We start from the raw sequence: 22,656 nt of genomic DNA, 5'->3' as shown, positions 1-22,656 counted from the left end.
GCAAATTATTCCATTTAATTTGCAGGTGGAGGGGCCTTTTTGTCTTTTGCTTCTGTAAATGACTTTTGGTGTTACTTGCGTTATGATCAGAGCATGTTGATAATATTTCTACTTCATGGAACTTCTGATGTTTTCTCCGTGATGATAGGTGACCAGCGTTTGTGAATGTTTCCTGCATGCTTGACGGTGGCTGCTCAGACTGCCAGGGTGTTGGTTTGCTCCTCTGTCCGTAGATGGGTCTGTTGATGATGCAGTTTTCATTTTCTATATCCATGTGCTCTTGTCCCCTTCATCTGTTTGGAATAGTGTGTTAAGTCCATGATTACTGGAATTCTGGTGGGTGCCTGTCTCCTTGCATCTCCTGTAGTTTTGCTCTGTACAGGTGGTTGTGGTTAGATATTCGTAACTGTCATGTCTTCATTGAGGATCATTGCTTTTAGCATTCTGAGTGTCTTCGCTTGTCACGTGGAGTGGCTTTTGTTCTGAATTCTGCCATGGCCAGCGTCAGTGCTGCAGCTCCTGCTTTGCAGGGTTTCCGCCGGCCCCTTGCTGTCACTTTCTGAACCCTTTCTTAGAGGCGTTCTTAAGATTTGTCTTGTGTTGTAAGCCAAAGTGACCATCTTTTAATAGGCAGGTTAAGCTCCTTCACATTTCCTGTTATGACTGAAAAGTTTAGTCTCAATTCTGTCATATTTATGTATTTTATAGTAATTATAGGTAGCATATTTACTGTGCTTATTTCTGATTTTTCTTTATTTCTCAAATTTCTTTGGATATTAGGAAGATACGTGTTTTTGTTTTAATGGCTACCTTTGTACATAAACCATTCTTTTTGAGACAGGGCCTTGCTCTGTCTCCCAGACTGGAGTGCAGTGGTGCGATCCCCGCTCACGGCAGGCTCCACCTCTTGGACTCAAGCAGTCCTCCTACCCGGTAACTGGAACTGCAGGCACGCTCCACGCTGCCTGCTGGTTTCATACGCCCTTTTGAAATGCACCTGGTCCTGTTTCCTCACCCCTCACTGTCTGATTTGGCAGCCCACCGTGGTACCCTTTACTTCCTAGCGCTTTTCCTCTCCTCTCTCTCTTGCCATTTTAGTGTGCATGATTTCTTTTTCTTTGTTGGCACCTGTAAGGTGGTATCTTTTTCTTGCCCAGCCTTGGGTTATGGTTACCATCTTCCCATTGCTCGTTGCCCACTCTCCAGTTGGCACCTCTGGCGCACTCCTGGCCGGGTGAAGCCCGGCCTCTCATAAGTTCCTCCAGGAGGGCAGCTGTGTATGGCACTCTGGTTCCAGAAATGAGGCCACTCTCACTATGTTGAGGATGTTCGGCTTGGAGTTTTGGTGGCTGTGTCCTCGGCATCATGTCTGTTTTCTGGAGCTAGTTTACATCTCATGAGGTGTTTTGATTCTTGTTCATTGCTGCTTTGTGCTTGAAGCACTTTGCATAGACTGGGCCTGCTTTCATTTATCTTGTGGGTCTGCTGGTTTTCGAGATTCGTATCCAGAGCGCCTCCTCTGTCTGCCCCGTGCAGTGCGCTTTCATGGTTAGTTTTTCCTCTGGCGGCAGAAGGGTTGATAGTCTAGGATAGTTTTGAGTTTTTTTTCAGGACCCTGATGTTTCCCCTTTTGCCTCTCTTGCCCTTCACTGCCCTTCTAAGGACACCCGCCTGCCTTTTTGCCTTCTCCCCCTGAGAGCCCATGCCTGTGGAAACCGCCACTCCAGCTGCGTGCCTGGGAGACCCCATATCCAGCACTCCACTTTAGGGTGCCCCTTGCAGCCGTGATTCCGGGTGGCTCTCGGGCCACCTCCTGCCCCCTCCTCCATTCTTGCCCAGCTGTTCTCTACTGCCCTTTCTCCCCAGGCTCAGTGAGATGCCTGTGGGAGCTCGCTGTCACTCAGCTTGGCTTTCCTTCTCCTGGGTAAGGTGACAGTTGTGCTTCCTCTGCTTGGGGTTATGCAAGAGGGGACTCCTTGTGGCCTTGTGGGCTCTGGTGCTTGCGGGCTTCTGGACGACAGAGGGGTTGTGGGGTGGTCTGGATTTTGGCAGCCGCCATCACACCCAGCTACCCACAGTTCTCAGTCCATGCAGAGATTACATCTTTGCTAGTATTTGCAGTTAAAAGGTCACTTTTGAAGAATGGTGGGACAGTAGATGGTGGCAGTTGATTTTTCGTTTTCTAACTTTGCAGAATAAAAATTGAATGATCCTGTATTGGTCCCCCAAGTATTTCAGAGCTCCCGGAGTCTGGGAAGTGCCATGGTAAATAGTCACACAGGCCAGATAAGAGGCTGAGGTGTGCATGTTCTGTGGGAGGGGGAGTGTAGCCTGCGGGTTTGGAATGGTCTGGGTGGCTGTGGGAAATGTGGAGAGAGCCCTGGAAACAGCCCCGCTTTGCGCCAGTGAAGAGTCGGGGAAGCAGCTGGGGAGACGGGGCTGGAGAGCCTGGGGAGAGGGGAAGCTCGTCTGGAGGGAGTGGGTGCACCGGCGCACTGCACAGCCTCCTAGTGAAGGGCCTGCAGACCCAGCTGGCCTCATGCCTGGAGGCCTTAGGCGACCCTGAGGAAGGCAGTTCCAGAGCAGCGAGTCAGTACCAGATGCAGTGGGTTGCAAGTAGAACCAGGAGCAGAGACTGGATGTGGTGTATTGTTTCAGAATCTTCCAGTGTGAGTAGCTACCATATGGATACGTAGGCGTGGGAGGCACCAGGCAGCCCCGGGGCCAGGTGAGAAGAGGCCCCAGAGCTTGGATTGCCTCAGATCCCAGTTAGTGAGCGGTGCGGGGGACATGAGTGAGTGCAGGGCTCCTGACCCTGAAGCCCACGTCTGCCTCTGCTGTCCTCTCTGAAAAGGGTGCAGAGCCGGGGAGATTTGGTCCTGTTTGTGCCTTTGTTCCCACCCCCACCCCTCTTCCCAGATTGGGGACCAGCTGTCTGATGACCAGCAGAGAAGTGGAAGGGTGGGCCGGGTGGGCGCCCTAGCTCAGGGGGATGTTTGGCCTCCCGCCTCACTCTAGATTTGGGTACTTACTTTTTATTGAGACCAAAAAAAAAAAAAGGCAACACTGGGTGAGGATACACCTACATTTCTCGGGGCTTTTATTTTCTGTGAAGTGGGTGGCAGTGGGCATTGTGAAGGCTTGAAATGGCTACTGTGGGGAGTGGGGCCCTGAGGAGGTCAGAGCTCTGCAGAGAGACTGCCAGGCAGCGTGGGCTGAGGATGGAGGTTAAGGGTCTGTGGTGACTCGGGTGGGGGGTGGAGTTCCCCAGCCTCACGCTGAGCTTGTGACTGGTGGGCATGGGGCTGCTGGGATGGGGCCATGCCTCGTGTCATCGCTGAGCCCTTCCCTTAAAGGCTGTGGTCTCCTTTTCAGGTTGGATCGTCAAACGCAGGCTACTACCTTGGTCCATCAGATTTTTGGAGGGTATCTCAGATCACGTGGTAAGTGGAGACGTTTGCTCTACTGCTTCTTGCCAGGATTAGAACATGAACCCAGGAAACCCTAAGAGTTGGAATGCAGGCTGGGGCTCTTTCTTCGCTGTGCAGACCTGGGTCAGTCTCTGAGGTCTTGAGCCATGGTTTCCTCTGAGACTCTTGGCTCGCCTGGCCACTGGAGCGGTTGTTAGGATATTCCCATGAGGGCTGGGTGTGGTGGCTCACACCTGTAATCCCAGCACTTTGGGAGGCCGAGGCAGGAGGATCACCTGAGGTCAGGAGTTCGAGGCCAGCCTGGCCAACCAGGGCCAACACGGTGAAACACCGCCTCTACTAAAAATACAAAAATTAGCTGAGCGCAGTGGCGCATGCCTGCAATCCCAGCTACTTGGGAGGCTGAGTCAGGAGAATTGCTTGAACCCAAGAGGTGGAGGTTGCAGTGAGCCAAGATCCCACCACTGCGCTCCAGCCTGGGTGACAGAGCAAGACTCTATCTCAAAAAAAAAAAAAATAAAAAGTATATATATATATATTCTCATGAGGAAGTGCCGTGCACACGTGCAGGAAGGAGGTGGATCTTCCCTCTCCTCTCCCTCAGCAGGAGAGTACCGCACGTGGTGGTCACCAGTCCAGGCAGGGAGGGCCCTGTGAGTGCAAAGACATTGACATCTATCTTTGTGAACTTCAGTGGTGAAGGAGAGCTCTCTGTTCGGACACCAGGATGCTTCAGGGGCTAGTGGGAATCTCATCTTTGGCCAAAGCCCTGCTGAGAGTCTGCCTCCCTGCCAGGTCTCAGTCTTGGGAGCTAGGAGTGCCTCTGCCAGGCCACACCTGCTCCACTGCCTCTGTTCTGTTGCAGTGAAGTGCTCCGTGTGCAAGAGCGTCTCGGACACCTACGACCCCTACTTGGACGTCGCGCTGGAGATCCGGGTACAGATCTGTCCTGCCCTTCACTTTTGCAGTAGGAGAGCGAGGCCAGAGGGTGAAACAGAACCAGCAGAGCAGTAAAGGCATCAGATCAAAACAGATAGGGAGAAAACTCCTTTGCTGCCTGCCGCCTTGCAGTACAGACCATTGTCTTTACCTGTTTCTTTCTAGAGTTTTTCCTATGCATATCCTTTTATTTAAAGAAAAAAATGGTAAAATTGAGTTTTGTGTCCCAAAGCATGAACAGGAACAGCGCTGTCCCCAGGGCTTGAGGAGAGTCTGTTGTGTGCTGTGGGCGGCGTGCAGCCTTTGGAGCTTGGTGGCTCTGTGGGCGTCACCTGGGAGAGCAGCCTTGGCTTTATGTGCATGCCCTGTTCCAGATACAGTCTGCAGGAGGGCGGCCTGCCTTTGCTGGGGCAACCCAAGCTCCAGAGCAGGTCCAGCTACAAGATCATCCTGATAAAAGTGACTGATTCATGGCAGACCTGCAGCTGTCATTTCTTTGCTTTTCTTTTTTTTTATAGGGGCTTGAGGGACAGGGTCTTGCTCTGTGGCCCAGGCAGGAGTCCAGTGGCGCGATCACAGCTCACTGTAGTCTTGACCTCTAGGCTTAAGTGATCCTCCCACACAGCTGGTACTACAGGCATGCACCACCACACCTGGCTAATTTTAAAAATTTCTTTGTAGAGATGGGGGTCTTGCTGTGTTGTCAAGGCTGGTCTCAAACTCCTGACCTCAAGTGATCCTCCTGCCCTGGCCTCCCAAGGTGCTGGGATTATAGGCGTGAGCCGCAGTTCCTGGCTGCTTTCATTTCTTGTCACTGGAGAAGGAGTCCCAGTCTGGTAGCTAGTGGGCAAATTTTTATGCGAGTCAAGTTTTGTGATTTGCTGCCTCAGCCTAAAAAAGACCTTAAATTTGGCATTTCTTGAATCAGCCTTTTTCTTCTGCTGTGTATTTTACTCCCTGTTTTTGTCCTCCTCAGCAAGCTGCGAATATTGTGCGTGCTCTGGAACTTTTTGTGAAAGCAGATGTCCTGAGTGGAGAGAATGCCTACATGTGTGCTAAGTAAGTTTCACGTTGCTTGTGGCAGAAGACTGACACCAGATGGGAAATAAGTCACCTCACCTGACGGTGTTGTGCCCACCCACTCTTCCTTAGCGGTGACCACTGCTCGTATTTCTTGAGGAACCTATGTGCGTCCTAAAAACACAAACTTCTAAATAACACAAATGAAGCGATAGCTATGATTTTTATAGCTACGGTTTACACCGTACCTGTTCTAAAGATGCTACATGTATTGTGCAGTAGGGGCTGTGGTTTCCCGTTGCCAGGGATGGTGAAACTGAGGCACAGAGAAGTGAAGTGACCAGCCATGGGGCCACACCGAGAGGACGTGGCAGAGCACGAGCTCACATCAGTTCACACTGGCTGACACCGGGCGGCCACCCCAGGGGCTGTGCCCAACCAGCTGCTCTCTTGCCTCTTAAGGAGTGTATTCTTTGGCTTTCATTTTTTACTTAACTGGTTTTGGACATTTTTCCGTTTCTGCAGATAGAACTCTTACTTTGTCATTTGTTGCATTTTTAAGTGACAGGGTTTCACCTTGGCCAGGCTGGTCTCGAACTCCTAAACCCAGGTGATCTGCCTGCCTTGCCTCCCAAAGTGCTGGGATCACGCTACTACAGCCGGCTGAATATCTTTATATCTAGGTCGTTGTAAAGCTGTAGGCACTAAAGAATATATTCTTAATTCTGCTTACTCTTCTTTAAGTCTGTTTCCTGCAGCTCTCCAAGCTGCGCGCCTCTGCCTCTGTTTTCTCTCCCTGTGTTTGCGCATCTTCTGGCTTTGCTTACGTCGACTTCCTGCCTGCCCGTTTTATCACCCAGCCACATCTGCTTTAATTTGCTCTTTCCTGTGTTGCCCCAAAGCAACTTTTTCCTGTATTTTATTTCATTTCCTGGTGGGTACAGTACTTTTATTTTTTTGCTTTAGAATCTTCCCACTTTCTGTAGTCTTATTTCCCTGTGGTAGCTTTCCTTTACTTGAGGCATGCTTAATGTGATTTTTAGAGCAGCACAAGGTCTAAATCTCATTGATGAAGATTCCACTATTACAGAGCAGTTGTTGCTGTTATTAACTTAGCGTTAAGACAACATTTTTCAGAGCATGAATCAATCATTAATCTTTCTCATCACCTTCTTCATAGATGCAAGAAGAAGGTTCCAGCCAGCAAGCGCTTCACCATCCACAGAACATCCAACGTCTTAACCCTTTCCCTCAAGCGCTTTGCCAACTTCAGCGGGGGTAAGATCACCAAGGTGAGCGCTCGTGACGCCATCCCAGGCAGCTCTGTGGGCCACAGTTGGCATCAGAATAACACAAAGAAAGTGATAGCCACGAGTTTGATAGCTGCTGTTTACACAGTACCTGTCCCTGTTCTGAAGGTTCTACACATACTGTGAAGTAGGGACTGTAGTTTCGCCATTGTCCAGGACGGGAAAACAGTCACAGAGAGGTGAAGCGACCTGGGATGCTTTTTAAAAATAGACATTTCTGGGTTTATCCCAGTGCTAGTGAATTTGAATCTCTGGAGGACAGGGCCCAGGAATCTGCATTTTTGCAAAATCCCTGAATGCTTGTTATACACAGTCAAGTTCCAGGGCCACTGTCTTACTGGATTTACCGCAGCTTCTGGTTGTGCTTGGGCTGGTCCTGGCAGGGACGCTCAGGGTTCTCCAGATGAGTGTGATGAGCACTGGGCAGTGGGACTCGCATCGTCCATGTCCTGTTGATGTCTAGAACAGGTGTCATTGCATGCTCTGGCTTTTTATGGAATATAGAGTTAAAAAAAACTACTTTTGACACGATGGTATTTTATTTTTTAAATTTTATTTTAAGACAGGGTCTCAGTCTGTCACCTGGGCTGGAGTGCAGTGGCGTCATCACAGCTCACTGCAGTCTTGACCTCCCAAGCTCAAGCGATCCACCTGCCTTAGCCTCCTGAGTAGCTGGGACTGTGGGCACATGCCGCCATGCCTGTTAATTTTTTAAAAAGCTTTTTGTAGAGACAGGATCTTGCTGTGTTGCCCAGGCTGGTCTCAAACTCCTGGGCTCAAGTGACCTGCCTGCCTTGACCTCTCACAGTGCTGGGATTACAGGTGTGAGCCACCATACCCGGCCTATAGTGGCATTTTCGTAGAAGATGTGTTTCTTTTTTCTTTTTTTTTTTTGAGACAGAGTCTTGCTCTGATGCCCAGGCTGGATTGCAGTGGCTGGCGCTGTCTCCGCCTTCTGGGTTCAAGTGATTGTCCTGCCTCAGCCTCCAGAGTAGTTGGGATTAAGGTGCCCGCCACCACACCTGGCTAATTTTTGTGTTTTTAGTAGACGGGGTTTTGCCATGTTGGCCAGGCTGGTCTAGAGCTCCTGAGCTCAGGTGGTCCGCCTGCCTCAGCCTCCTAAAGTGCTGGGATAACAGGCATGAGCCACCGCGCCTAGTAGATGTCTGTATTTCATAAAAATCTGTTCATAAAAGTTCTGTTCTGAGAGCCTGGTTATGTGGTTTGGAACAACACCCTTGGCTGAGCCTCCGTTTCCTCACTGGTAGTGGTAGGGGGCTTGCTTAGGTCAGCATTTCCCAAATGTGTTTGCAGATTCTTTGTTGTAGACTCAGGTGTCATGTAACCACAAGGGCACGTTTTAAGAAATGTGTCACCAGGCAGTTCCGTTACTGTGTGAACATCATAGAGTGCATTTACACAAACGTAGATGACGGAGCCGGCTGTATGGTATAGCCCATTGCTCCTAGGCCACAAACCTACACAGCCTGTTCCTGTCCTGAATACTGTAGGCAGTTGCAACACAATGGGAAGTATTTGTGTATCTAAACATAGAGAAGGTACAGTGAAAATGCAGTATTACAATCTTACGGGATCACTGTTGTATATGTGGTCTGTCATTGACCGAAACATGGTTATGTGGCACATGACTGATGGTATGTGACGTTTAAGAACAGGCAAAATTAATGGTGACAGAAATCAGAACAGTGGATATTTGAGATGGGGGCAATGACTGGGATGTGGGAATTTTCTAGTTGATGTTCTGCATGTCCATCAGTATATACTTGTCAAAACTCTTTGATCTATATACTGAAGATCTATGCATTTCAACAAATCCCACAACTCAGTTTAAAAAAATGATGTAGGCTGGGCACAATAGCTTACACCTCTAATCTCTGCACTTAGGGAGGCTGAGGTGGGAGGATTGCTTGAGACTGGGAGTTTAAGACCAGCTTGGGCAACATAGTGAGACCCTGTCTCTACAAAAAAATTTTGGGTTTTTTTTCTTTTTTTGAGACGGAGTCTCACTCTGTCACCCAGGCTAGAGTGCAGTGGCATCATCTCAGCTCACTGCAATATCTGCCTCCCAAGTTCAAGCGATTCTCCTGCCTCAGCCCTCCAAGTAGCTGGGACCACAAGTGTGTGCCACCATGCCTGGCTAAATTTTGTATTTTTAGTAGAGACGGGGTTCCACCATGTTGGCCAGGCTGGTCTTGAACTCCTGACCTCAAGTGATCCACCCACCTTGGCCTCCCAAAGTGTTGGGATTATAGGTGTGAGCCATCACGCCCGGCCTAAAAAATTTTTTATTAATTGGCCCGTCATGGTGGCATGTGCCTATAGTCCCAGCTATGTGGGAGGTAGAGATAGGAGGATTGCTTGAGTCGAGGAGTTTGAAGTTACAGTGAGCTATGATTGTGCCACTGCACTCTAGCCTGGGCGACAGAGCAAGACTGTGTTTCTAAAAAAAAAAAAAAAAAAAAAAATTATGTATATATTTTTTGGAGTTCCTAAACACACGTCTGTATATGACCCAGAATAATGGCAATCCCGTTGTGTGGGCTCTGTGCTGTCCTGGTGCACTCAGCCTACAGCTGCCATGCCAGGCACTATTACTGCTAAGAATATATGTGTGTGTATGTGTGTGTGTGTGTGTATATGTGTGTGCATGTATGTGTGTATGTATGCATGTATGTGTATGCATGTGTGTGTATGTGTGTGCGTGTATGTATATATGTGCGTATGCACGTGTGTGCGGGTATGTGTTGTGCATGTATGTATACGCGCACATATATGTATGCATGCATTATGTGTGCATGTGTATGCATGTGTGCATTTATGTGTGTGCATGTGTGTATATATGCATGCATGTGTGTATATGTGTGTGTATGCATGTGTGTATATATGCATGCATGTGTGTGTATATATGTGCGTGTATGCATGTGTGTATATATGTATACATGTATGTATGTGTGTGTCTGTATTTTTTTCTATGAAAAATTGGTCAGTTTTGGGAACACATTTTAGCATGACCTTTCTTCTGATCCAGTTCATTAAAAGTCTTACTTGCTGTAGCAGTTGGCTGTGTTAATTCAGCACTTTTATTTCTGAAGATCTGAAACCCAGCATTCTCTCCCTTTTCTCCCACCAACAACATTCCTGTAAAGTGGAGGGAAAGAAAATGAGTGACTCTTCTCATTTTATCGTTAGGAACCAGGTGGTGAGAGAACTAATGTAGATGCTTGACAAAGACAAGAACAGATCCTACATTGCTTGATGGGACAATAAAGTTTCCCATAGGCTGGCTGGAGAAGACTCACTTCTCAGCATCTTGGTGTTTTTTGTTTGTTTGTTTGTTTGTTTTGAGATGGAGTCTCGCTCTGTTGCCAGGCTGGAGTGCAGTGGCACAACCTCGGCTCCCTGTAACCTCCACCTCCCGGTTTCAAGCGATTCTCCTGCCTCAGCCTCCCGCATAGCTGGAACTACAGGCACGTGCCACCACACCCAGCTAATTTTTGTATTTTTAGTAGAGACAAGGTTTCGCCATGTTGGATGGTCTCAATCTCTTGACCTTGTGATCTACCCGCCTTGGCCTCCCAAAGTGCTGGGATTACAGGCGTGAGCCACTGCACCTGGCCAGCATCTTGGTTTTTAATCATTGCCTGGGGGAGCTCCTGCACAGCGTTGCTGCACACCCAGTCGTCCCAAATTGTCTTTTTCTTTTTTCGTGGTAGGGCAGTTTTGAGACAGAGTCTCACTCTGTCACCCAGGCTGAGTGCAGTGGCTCGATCTTGGCTCACTGCAACCTCCGCTTCGCGGGTTCAAGTGATTCTCATTCCTCAGCCTCCTGAGTAGCTGAGATTACAGGCAGTGCACCACCATGCCCAGCTAATTTTTTGTATTTTTATTAGAAGTGGGGTTTCGCTATATTGGTCAGGCTGGTCTCGAACTCCTCAAGTGATCCCCCTGCCTCAGCCTCCCAAAATGCTGGAATTACAGGCGTGAGCCACTGCGCCCGGCCCCTAAATTGTTAAAGACCAGCCAAGTTGGGCATTTTGTGTGGTTGTGGATGGAAAGGGCAAATTGATCTTTACTCTCAAAGTGAATTTTATTTGCCTTTTCCTTGATTTTTCAAACAGGATGTAGGTTATCCGGAATTCCTCAACATACGTCCGTATATGTCCCAGAATAATGGTGATCCTGTCATGTATGGACTCTATGCTGTCCTGGTGCACTCGGGCTACAGCTGCCATGCCGGGCACTATTACTGCTACGTGAAGGTGAGAGGCTTGTGTCAGTGCAGCTGCCTCCTGGGGCAGGTTTCAGCACCCATGCACATCCAGATGCGGCCTCTATAGAGCACTTACTTTGTGAAAAGTGTCATGTTTTGTAGTCTATTCAAGTCCTCATTGTTGCCTCTCTGCGTGGAGTGAAAAGATGCCTTTACAGAAGTGTTGCACCAGAACCTAGTGTTCTCAGACTTGCAGTGAGACACGGAAGAGGCAGCCGCTTCTGGGGCCATCCTTAGAACCCTGGCACAATCGGCCATGGTGATAACACTGCCTGAATGTCCTTTAGAAGGGACACTTCCTATCTCTTGGGGCACTAGGAAGGAACTGGGTGGGACTCAGAGCACCCTTTGGGGTCACATTCCGAGTTATGAAAATATTATACATTTTAATAGAAGTTGTTACCTGTTGATTATTAATAGTGTTTGGAAATGTAGCAACTAACAGATTTTTTATTCCCTTTTTAAAAAGTGAGGATAATGGGATGCTTGTTGATTGTTTTGTTTTCTGCAACATCCTTGGCTGCTTCAGGCAAGCAATGGACAGTGGTACCAGATGAATGATTCCTTGGTCCATTCCAGCAATGTCAAGGTGGTTCTGAACCAGCAGGCCTACGTGCTGTTCTATCTGCGGTAATAAACTCATGCCCTTCCCAGATGAGCTCACTCCCTCTGCTCTTTCCTTATACCGATGGGCCTCCCTAATCTTTTTTTGTTTGAAGGTAATTGGGAATTCCACTGGAGGGGTTCGTCATGTGTCATGGAGAACGTCCACAGGGAAGGACACTTTTTAGTAAAGCCAGAGCCTTGGGAAGGTCAGGACAGGATTCCATCTGCCCTCACGTTGATGCTGTTTTGAATGTCAATGGGAAAGTCACCATTTATAGTATTGCCCCAAATTAGAGGTACTGCTCCCTGGATGGTAGCCAGCCAGTGCCCCTTCCCATGTGGGGAAGCGGACCCTGTAGGGATAGGCTGGGAAGGATGTGTTTGTGGGGGTGTTGCCGCAGAGGTTCTCTGGAGGGGCCTTCTCCCGGAGCTGGCTGTCACTGACCTGGAGGCTGGAGCCCGTGGCAGCTGAGGCATTTTCACTGCTTTGTACATCTCTGCTGAGTGTTGCTGAGGTGTTTGAGGGGTCTCTCTTGCTTTCTGGTACATTGAACTCTGATCTTGGAGGAATTCTGACTCTAATTTGCCCTTGCTCTGCTTATATTCAGCAGATACCTGGGGCTGATCTCTCAGCCTCACTGTGGTTGAAAGGCAAAGGGAGATTCCAGAGAAGTGGTTAGGACTGGCAGGGTTTCCCCAGGCCGTGTTTCTGCCTTTGCCCTGCCTTAACTTATTCTGATTCTCTCCATTTCTGTAATGCCTAGTAAGAGAATTCCCGACTTGTTTTCTTCCTTTGACAGAATTCCAGGCTCTAAGAAAAGTCCCGAGGGCCTCATCTCCAGGACAGGCTCCTCCTCCCTTCCCGGCCGCCCGAGTGTGATTCCAGATCACTCCAAGAAGAACATCGGCAATGGGATTATTTCCTCCCCACTGACTGGAAAGGTATTTGTGAGAATGGTGGAGGCCAAAGCGGCTGGTCTTGGTGCTCCCCACAGACCTCCTCACGCTTGGGAAGTTGGCCACGGTGGAAGGAGTTTGCAGGCAGTTTGCGCTATTCTAGTTGATGTTGATGTTATTTCTTTTCTTTTTTCTTTTTTTTTTTTTTTTTTTTTTTGAGACGGAGTCTAGCTCTGTCGCCCAGGCTGGAGTGCTGTGGTGCGATCGCGGCTCACTGCAAGCTCTGCCTCCCGGGTTGCCGCCATTCTCCTGCCTCAGCCTCCCGAGTAGCTGGGATTACAGGTGCCCGCAACCACGCCCGGCTAATTTTTTTTGTATTTTTATTAGAGATGGGGTTTCACCGTGTTAGCCGGGATGGTCTCGATCTCCTGACCTTAGGATCTGCCCGCCTCGGCCTCCCAAAGTGCTGGGATTACGGGCGTGAGCCACCACACCTGGCCGATGTTATTTCTTAAACTGGTCATCAGCTGACATTAGGTATAGAGAAAGAGGAGACATGAATGAGAAAATCCTGACCCAGCAAATTAGAACTGTCATTCACAGGTCTGTTCTACTCATGAGACCAGCACACTTAACAGGTGTCGTGACAGGTGTGCCAAGCAAACTTTCTGTGTGCGCTCCTTTTATTTCCTTTATAATGCCAAGCAAACTTTTTTTTTGGAGACAGGGTCTCACTCTGTTACCCAGACTAGAGTACAGTGGCACAATCATGGTTCAGGGCAGGCTTGAGCTCCTGGATTCAAGCCATCCTCCTGCCCCAGCCTCCCTAGTATTCGGGACTAACAGTGCACTACCACACCCAGCTAATTTTTAAATTTTGTGTAGAGACAGGGTCTCACTATGTTGCCCTGGCTGGTCTTAAGCTCCTCAGCCCAAGCAGTTTTCCTGCCTTGGCCTCCCAAAGTGCCAGGATTATAGGCACCAAGCAAACTCTTAACCATAAGCATGTGGGAAAAAATACCCTTTTTTTTTTTTCTTTGAAACGGAGTCTCATTCTGTCGCCCAGGCTGAAGTGCAGTGGCGCAATCTTGGCTTGCTGCAACCTCCACCTCCCAGGTTCAAGCGATTCTCCTGCCTCAGCCTCCCGAGTAGCTGGGGACTACAGGCGCGTGCCACCACGCGTGGCTAATTTTTTGTATTTTTAGTAGAGATGGGGTTTCACTTTGTTAGACAGGATGGTCTCGATCTCCTGACCTCGTGATCCACCCACCTCAGCCTCCCAAAGTGCTGGGATTACAGATGTGAGCCACTGTGCCTGGCCTCTCCTCACATTTTAACAGGGAAAATGTGAGTAGTTTGTACCAATGTTAATTTCCTGATTGGGGTAATTCTGTGGTTATGTAAGAGAATGTCTTTGTTCTTTGGAAATACACATGGACATATTTTGGGGTAAAAGAACATCATGTCTGCAATTTACTCAAAGGGATCAGAAATAGAAATATGTGTATGTGCATACATACATAGTCATACATATATACACACATACATATACATACAGAGAGAGGATGATAAAGGTTATGTGGTTACAGGTTAACCATTAGGAACTACCCTCTAAGTTACCTTTGTGTGTATTTGAAATTTTCTTCTAGAACTGTTAAGAATTCAGTTTCACTAAGTGGATTCATGAGCAGTTTCCTCGTTGGAACACAGTGATCATTTGAAGTGGGGTGGACCCTCTCTTGATGACTGTTTCTTTTCTTTTTTTTTTTTTTTGAGACAGAGTCTTGCTCTGTCGCTGAGGCTGGAGTGCAGTGGCACCATCTCAGCTCACTGCAGCCTCTGCCTCCTGGGTTCAAGCGATTCTCCTGCCTCAGCCTCCTGAGTAGCTGTGATTACAGGTGCCCACCAGCACGCCTGGCTAATTTTTGTAGTTTTAGTAGAGATGGGGTTTCACCACGTTGGCCAGGCTGGTCTGGAGCTCCTGACCTCCAGTGATTCGCCCAGCTTGGCCTCCCAGAGTCCTGGGATACAGGCATGAGCCACCGTGCCCGGCCTGGATGACTGTTTTTGATGGATTGTCTTCCCCTCCCTTTAGAATGAAGAGTTGAACCCCACACACAGGCAGTCAGGGCCTTTCACGGTCTGCAGGGGTTTTGGTCATTTATGTACATCTGTATTTCCCTTCACATTAAAGAAAATAGAAGCTGAAATTAGAAGCATTAGAATTGACGTGGCAGTGAAATACATGATATAATTGCAAAGTTGGTGGTCACTGTAGCCCAGACTAGGAAGTTAGGAAGCAGCCTGGGCCTGGTACTGTGACTCATGTCTGTAATTCCAACACTTTGGGAAGCCAGTGTGGGAAGATCACTGGATCCCAGGAGTTCGAGACCAACCTGGGCAAAACCCTGTCTCTACTAAAAATGCAAAAGCTAGCCAGGTTTAATGGCACGTGCCTGTAGTCCCAGCTACTCAGGAGGCTGAGGTGGGAGGATCACTTGAGCCAGGGAGATTAAGGCTGCAGTGAGTCATGATCATACCACTCCACAGCAGCCTGGGCAACAGAGCAAGACCCTGTCTCAAAACAAATTTTAAAAGTAGCCTGGGCAACATAGATCCCATCAGCACAGAGAATATTCAGTAAGCTGATGTGGGAGGATCACTTGAACCTGGGAGGTTGAGGCCATATGCAGTGAGCCATGATCACGCTGGTGAATTCCAGGCAAGGTGACAGAGTGAGACCTTGTCTACAAAAAAAAAGAATAGGGGGGCCGGGCACTTTGGGAGACTGAGGTGGGTGGACCATTTCAGGTCAGGAGTTTTGAGACCAGCTTGCCAACATGGTGAGACCCTGTGTCTACTAAAAATACAAAAGTTAGCTGCGCATGGTGGCGTGCACCTGTAGTCCCAGCTATTCAAGAGGCTGAGGTAGGAGAACTGCTTGAACCCGGGAGGTGGAGGTTGCAGTGAGCTGAGATTGTGCCACTGCACTCCAGCCTGGGCGATAGAGCGGGACTCCATCTCAAAAAAAAAAAAAAAAAGAAAACGGAAGCAGCCTGGGCCACATAGAAAGACCCCCATCTCCAAAACCCCATCTCCAAAAAAAGTGCAAAAATTAGCCAGGTGTGGTGGTACATGTCTGTTGTCCCAGCTGTTGGGAGGTTGAGGCAGGAGGATTGCTTAAGCACAGGAGGTCAAGGCTGCATTGAGCTATCATTGTGCCACTGCGCTCCAGCCTGGACAACAGAATGAGACCCTGTCTCAAAAAAACCCCAGAAAAACAAAGGAAGCCTCACTTGCCACAGGAACTCCACGGGCAGAGTGATGCCCGAGGGTGGAGGTTGGCTCAAGGAGAGTCCCTGTGTCAGGCACACCTGCAGGGGCGCTTCACTGACCATGAGCATTTTCATTACAAACGTGATTTTCCAAACACACAGCAAGCAGACAAGAGCCATTTTACTGTAAATGACATGGTGCAAGTTCTAGTGTGTATGGAAATGTTCAACCAGTGTAAAGGCTTTGTGGTGCAGTGGAAAGATGAATTCCTTTTAGAAAACAGTATTAACAAAGAATAGAATGTAGGGAGCAAAACAAAACTCAAGAAAATAGAGGTAAATTCTTAACCTCTGAGAGAGGGAAGAAGACTTTGTATGCTTAAAATTGAAGGATAAAATGTAGAAAAAGAATGAATTGACTAAGATTTACATTTTTGTACATAATTTATTACAAACACAAATGAAACAATAAAACCTTGTAAAATATTGTCAACAAAAGGTTAACATTTGTAAACAAAAGATCTCATTCAAATGAAGATCACTCTAGTGCATGTGCAGCGAATATGAATGTTAAAGTGGTAATAGCCCAAAGGAGTGTCAAATTAGCAAATGTTTTGAAAAATAGATGTTGCTGGAGTATAGTAAAAGCAGTTTGGCATTTTGCATCAGATTTCATGAAAATATTCATAGCCTTGTAATTCCATTTCCAGAAAATTAGCATGGAGTACTAAGTACAGGAAAAGCTCAACAAATATTTTTTAAGCACCAACTATATACCAGACCCTTGAGTTGCCGGTGAGGGCTGCAGGGGGAACAAGAGAGATACGGGTACAGCCTCTTGGTCAAGCAGGGGAAGGCTGACATTCAGCATCTAAATACAGAATAAGTTATTTCTATGCAGTTGTAATAAGTGCTCTGAAGGATAAAGGATACACACACATATACTGTACTGTATTGTTAATTTCAACAGTTGGAGACAATATAGCTTATATAAATTAACCACACAGTTAATATGCATCAGTAGTACATAGTATATATAGTAAAATGTCAAAGACAGGCTGACAGGCAGGGTGCAGTTGCTCAGGCGTGTAATCCCAGCACTTTGAGAGGCCAGGGTGGGAGGATTGCTTGAGCTCAGGAATTCAAGGCCAGCTGGGGCAACATAGCAAGATCCCCATCTCTACAAAATAGTAATAATGATTCAGGTGTGGTGGTCTACTCCTGTAGTCCTAGCCACTTGGGCAGCTCAAGTGGGAGGATCTCTTGAGCCCACAAGGTTGAGGCTGCAGTGAGTTATGATGACATCATCGCGCCACTGCACTCCAGCCTGGGCAACAGAGCAAGACCCTGTCTTAAAGATATTTATTGAGAGTTGTCGCCCATAAAAATGCTTGAGATAATAGCTTTAAGATAAAACTGGGTTGCAACTCTTCAGGCCAGAACCATTTGGAAGAAAAGATTGAAAGAAGAAAGCACTGGAACGTTAATGCATGGTTATGTTTAGGTGATGGAACTTTGCTAAATGTTTTTCCTTTATACTTTTTTCTCTTCTCAAATCTTGATGAAAATGTACTGGTTTTATAGTAAAGATGGCCATAAAGGTATGTATTCAGGCCAGGTGCTATGGCTCACACCTGTAATCCCAACACTTCTGGAGGCTGAGGCAGGTGGATTGCTTGAGGCCAGGAGTTTGAGACCAGCCTGGCCAACATGATAAAGCCCCATCTCTGCCAAAAATACAAAAATTAGCCGGGTGTGGTGGTGCACGCCTGTGGTCCCTGTTCCTTGGGATGTCACAAAACACCAGAATTGTTCAGAGAAGCCACAGTGTCTTTACCAAGAGTCCAGATAAATAATTTATCTTGAGCATGCTAATCAGAGGCCATGCCTGCTCCTAAGATTCGCTGTGGCCTTATGAAGATGTGGCCCAGCTGGGACTTCTCGCTTCCTCAGTCGTGTTTTCTGCTTTGCTCTCCTTAGCGACAAGACTCTGGGACGATGAAGAAGCTGCAGACCACTGAAGAGATTGGTGTGCCCATATCCAGGAATGGCTCCACCCTGGGCCTGAAGTCCCAGAACGGCTGTGTTCCTCCAAAGCTGCCCTCGGGGTCCCCTTCCCCCAAACTCTCCCAGACCCCCACACACATGCCAACCATCCTAGATGACCCTGGAAAGAAGGTGAAGAAGCCAGCTCCTCCACAGCACTTTTCCCCCAGAACTGCTCAGGGGCTGCCTGGGACCAGCAACTCGAGTAGCAGCAGACCTGGGAGCCAAAGGCAGGGCTCCTGGGACAGCAGGGATGTTGTCCTCTCTACCTCACCTAAGCTCCTGGCTACAGCCACTGCCAACGGGCATGGGCCGAAGGGGAACGACGAGAGCACTGGCCTCGACAGGAGGGGCTCCAGCAGCTCCAGCCCAGAGCACTCGGCCAGCAGCGACTCCACCAAGGCCCCCCAGACCCCCAGGAGTGGAGCGGCCCATCTCTGCGATTCTCAGGAAACAAACTGTTCCACCGCTGGCCACTCCAAAACGCTGCCAAGTGGAGCAGATTCTAAGACGGTGAAGCTGAAGTCCCCTGTCCTGAGCAGCGCCACTGCTGAGCCTGCAAGCACCATGTCTCCTCCACCAGCCAAAAAACTGGCCCTTTCTGCCAAGAAGGTGGGTGTATGGGGGTCTCGCCGCTGCTGTGTATCAGGAGAGCTCCAAGAGTTGCTTGGTTGTGGTTTGGAGGGAGTGAGAACATTGTCCAGGGGCTTTGGCCTCCCTCATGTCAGAGGAACAATGTGTCTTAGTCATTCCCAGCCATTTGCAATTAAAGAACGGCTATCTTGGGGTGAAGGCAGTATGGGGTGTTGAGAGAGCCCTGATGATCTGGTGATGCTCATGTGACTCATGGAGGTTTGGGCAAGGTAGCAGTTCCCTGTTTTTGCAGTAGGTGGAAGATCCTGACTGAACCCGAGGGAGGGTGGGCCCCACCAGCGTGTGTCCCTAGCAGGGATGGGGCGGGCAGGAAGCGCAGAGCCCCAGTGGGGTGCCCGGCAGCTCTGCAGCAGGAAGCTTAGAAAGCAGCCATGGCACGAGGATGTGATTGTTGTGCTGAGATTTTTGTTTAAATTTTCTTCCTTTTTTTTGTTTTCTAACCAAAAATACTTTTCTGGTTCTTCTTCTACCATTTCCCTGCCCCTCACCTCCCCTTTTTGTCTTCCTCTATCCCCTCATCTTTTTTTCTGGGCTCTTTTGTTTTTATTTTCATTTTTTGTTACTTTTGTTTTCCCTCTTCACTCACGGAAACCTTTTTTAGACCACCAAGTTTTTATTTATGTCGATAACTGCAGGCCAGCACCCTGTGGAGGGCGACCGGCAATGACCTCCGTCCACCTCCCCCCTCACCATCCTCCGACCTCACCCACCCCATGAAAACCTCTCACCCCGTCGTTGCCTCCACTTGGCCCGTCCATAGATCCAGGTAAGCTTTGGGCCGGGACCTTCTGGGTGCCGACTGGTTCTCCCTGTGGTTGCGTGTGCTTGGCTGGTGAGGAGTTGGACGGATCGCCAGTCTCACAGGACAGACAAAGCATTGGGGCAGCCAGGAGGTACAGGGGGGCATCACCGACCAAGGTCCCCCTCTTCTGTGTTCCCCTGTGGTAAAGGAGCTTTGGGTGGTGAAGGCAGTTCGGCCTCTGCAGTCCTGATGTCTTAGTTCTGTCTTTGTTGGTGGTCTGTCTGTGACATCCATGTGGTGACGTGGTGTGTTGGGGACTGACCTCTCCTGTGTCCCTACCAGCCCCATGACAGTACTTCCCAGTCGAAGAGAAAGGCGAAGTGAGGCCTTGGTGAGAGGGCTTGAGTGAGCTCGGAGTCCCGTGCGTTTTTTGTGGGACGTCTTGCCTGCTAGCGTCATGTGGGTTAAGAACTGTCTCAGGGCTCTCGGGTTCCTCTGCAGACACCTGCTGGAGATGGGACCCGTGCATGTGGGACCTGGTCCACAGGGGCTGCCTGCGTCTCGTAGGTGCCTTGAGTGGCAGGAAGTTGAGAGTAACTGGTAAATGGCTGTCTGGAAGCCGGTGGGAGTGGGGAAGGAAGCAGTGAAAGATGGGGTGAGCCATGAGGCGGCCTGCGGGGACTGTACTGGTGGCCTCGGCTCTGGGTTCTAGTTCTAGAATCTCCAGTGCTGCATGAGGGCGAGGTATGACTGTGCATCGCCCACAGCCTCTGCCTTACTGTCCTCTCACATATACACGCACAAACACACCTCTACCCTATACCTAGCATAAGATTTGTGTACACAGGAGGGCCTTAAGTGTTTGGGTGTTTTTCGTTTCTTGCCTTACAAGCTTTTTTTTGAAAAGATTCCAGAAGACACTTAAGAGTAATGAAACATCGTGCAGCTGATGGCCCTTACAGTTTGTTGAGATGGTGATGGGTGTCCTGTTTTCTGCAGGAACCCTGGGAGGTGGGCTTTGTGGTCCCAGCTCATTGACAAATGAGAACATGGTGGTTCAGAGTGAGAAGTTAATTTTCCTAGGGACACATAGCTGGCAAGAGGGAGCTCACAGAGCCCCACTGGGTTTGGCGCTAGATCCTGTCCTGGACACGCCTTGCCCATGATTCTGCTCTACGAATCTGTGTCCCGGCTTCAGCGTCGTAATGACGCTAATGTGGAGGTGTCATTAGGCCAACTCAACACTTGCCTTCCTTATGAGGCTCATTTCCTGCCCGGAAACACCCTGAGACTTTCGGAGGTTGGAAAATAAATCCTCATGGGATCTTTTTTTTTCCTTACCATTTATTGTTTAGTGAAGGCTGCCTCCCTTAACACATTTGTATTAAAGATGTTTTTACATTAGAGATTGCAAAAATACTTGAACGGCTTGGTGACAAGAAACTAAGGCATGGAACAATTCTTATTAACTTTGCCTTTTTTAAAAAAAAAATTTTTTTTTTGGCTTAAAATCACGTTGGCTTGCTTTTTTTTTTTTTTTTATCTCGGGGATCAATTATTTTAAGTTCCAGGGTGCGTGTGCAGGATGTAGAGGTTTGTTACAGAGGTGTCATGGTGGTTTGCTGCACCTATCAACCCACCACCTAGGTAACTTTGCCTTTTTTTTTTTTTTGAGACGGAGTCTTGCTTTGTCACCCAGGCTGGAGTGCAATGGCGCTATCTCGGCTCACTGCAACCTCCGCCTCCCAGGTTCAAGCGATTCTCCTGCCTCAGTCTCCCGACTAGCTGAGATTACAGGCATGTGCCACCACGCCCGGCTAATTTTGTGTTTTTAGTAGAGATGGGGTTTCACCATGTTGGCCAGGCTGGTCTCAAACTTCTGACCTCAGGTGATCCGGCCACCTTGGCTTCCCAGAGTGCTAGAATTATAGGCATGAGCCAACTTTGCATTTAAATAGATGTTGAATTAACTGTTAGCTTTCTTTCAAACATACACGTAACTTAATGTGTATCTGAAAACTACAGGGCAAAAGCCTTTTCAGATTTTTAGGTGAAAGGGAGGGGAGTGAGGGTAGACAGAAGGAACAGCTCTGCTGGGTCTTTCAGAACATCCTCTCCCTGTTTCCTGGCTGTCCCCACAGGGCTGTGTCACCTGCTCCCCAATCATCCAGCCGCCTGCAGCCCCCCTTCAGCCCCCACCCCACATTGCTGTCCAGTACCCCCAAGCCCCCAGGGACGTCAGAACCACGGAGCTGCTCCTCCATCTCAACGGCCCTGCCTCAGGTCAACGAGGACCTTGTGTCCCTTCCACACCAGCTGCCAGAGGCCAGTGAGCCCCCCCAGAGCCCCTCTGAGAAGAGGAAAAAGACCTTCGTGGGAGAGCTCCAGAGGCTGGGCTCAGAGACGCGCCTCCCACAGCACATCAGGGAGGCCACTGCGGCTCCCCATGGGAAGAGGAAGAGGAAGAAGAAGAAGCACCCGGAGGACACAGCTGCCACTGCCCTGCAGGAGGGGCAGACACAGAGACAGCCTGGGAGCCCCGCGCACAGGAGGGAGGGCCAGGCACAGCTGCCCGCTGTCAGATGGCAGGAAGATGGCACACAGCCACAGGTGAATGGCCAGCAGGTGGGATGTGTTACGGATGGCCACCCCGCGAGCAGCAGGAAGCGGAGGAGGAAAGGAGCAGAAGGTCTTGGTGAAGAAGGCGGCCTGCACCAGGACCCACCTTGGCACAGGTAAGGGCAGGAGCAAGGTGGCATCTGTCTACCTCTGACGAAAAACAAAGCAAAACCACAGAATCTACCCCCAAGTAGGTATGGTCTGGAAATGTAGTCTGCTTGCGTGGTTTTCTAAAATGTGGATATGTGATCAGATGTCTCCTCTGGCTGGGTGTGGTGGCTCACACCTGTAATCCTAGCACTTTGGGAGGCTGAGGTGGGCAGATCACTTCAACCCAGGAGTTTGAGACCAGCCTGGGCAATATGGCAAAGCCCTTTCTCTACCAAAAACAAAAATTGGCTGGGCATGGTGGCATGCGCCTATAGTCCCAGCTACTCAGGAGGCTAAGGTGGGAAGATGGTTTGAGCCCAGGAGGTGGAGGTTGCAGTGAGCTGAGATCATGTCACTGCACTATAGCCTGGGTGACAGCTAAACCCTGTCTAAAAAAAAAAAAAAATCTCCTCTGATAAATACCAGTGGATTGGTCCTTGAAGTGACAGTGGTGTGGACAGTAGTGTCCATCATTGTATGTGCAGGGCCGTCCAAGGATGCTGGATCAGGTGTCCCGGGCCAGGCCAGGCTCTGCTGTTTCATCAGGTCACAGTAGCCTGCACATTGGCATCAACGGTCTTGGCTCAGTTAGGATGGGAAATGTGACTGGTTTTCCCTCTACTATCTCCGTGGCTGCGTGTGGAGCATCCGCTAATGCGTGTGGGGGGAAGAATGT

The 22,656-nt window shown here is 49.0% G+C and overlaps 1 protein-coding gene across 5 annotated transcripts in view; it reads left to right on the top strand.

The window, feature by feature from the left end:
- Positions 1–22,656, top strand: part of USP36 (ubiquitin specific peptidase 36) — a 43,810-nt gene that overhangs the window by 14,916 nt on the left and 6,238 nt on the right. For all 5 annotated transcript variants that reach the window (XM_032176735.2, XM_032176732.2, XM_058428209.1 and 2 more), the window contains 10 exons: positions 3,376–3,443; positions 4,297–4,367; positions 5,347–5,429; positions 6,571–6,682; positions 10,840–10,980; positions 11,521–11,621; positions 12,398–12,539; positions 17,750–18,427; positions 19,105–19,235; positions 21,353–21,946. In XM_032176735.2, coding sequence (XP_032032626.1) covers positions 3,376–3,443; positions 4,297–4,367; positions 5,347–5,429; positions 6,571–6,682; positions 10,840–10,980; positions 11,521–11,621; positions 12,398–12,539; positions 17,750–18,427; positions 19,105–19,235; positions 21,353–21,946 — 2,121 coding nt within the window. The remainder of the gene's footprint in view (positions 1–3,375; positions 3,444–4,296; positions 4,368–5,346; positions 5,430–6,570; positions 6,683–10,839; positions 10,981–11,520; positions 11,622–12,397; positions 12,540–17,749; positions 18,428–19,104; positions 19,236–21,352; positions 21,947–22,656) is intronic.

The sequence above is a fragment of the Hylobates moloch genome, unplaced genomic scaffold, assembly GCF_009828535.3.
Source record: "Hylobates moloch isolate HMO894 unplaced genomic scaffold, HMol_V3 SCAFFOLD_15, whole genome shotgun sequence".
Taxonomy (NCBI): Eukaryota; Metazoa; Chordata; class Mammalia; order Primates; family Hylobatidae; genus Hylobates; species Hylobates moloch.
This window is presented reverse-complemented; position numbering and strand designations above follow the sequence as displayed.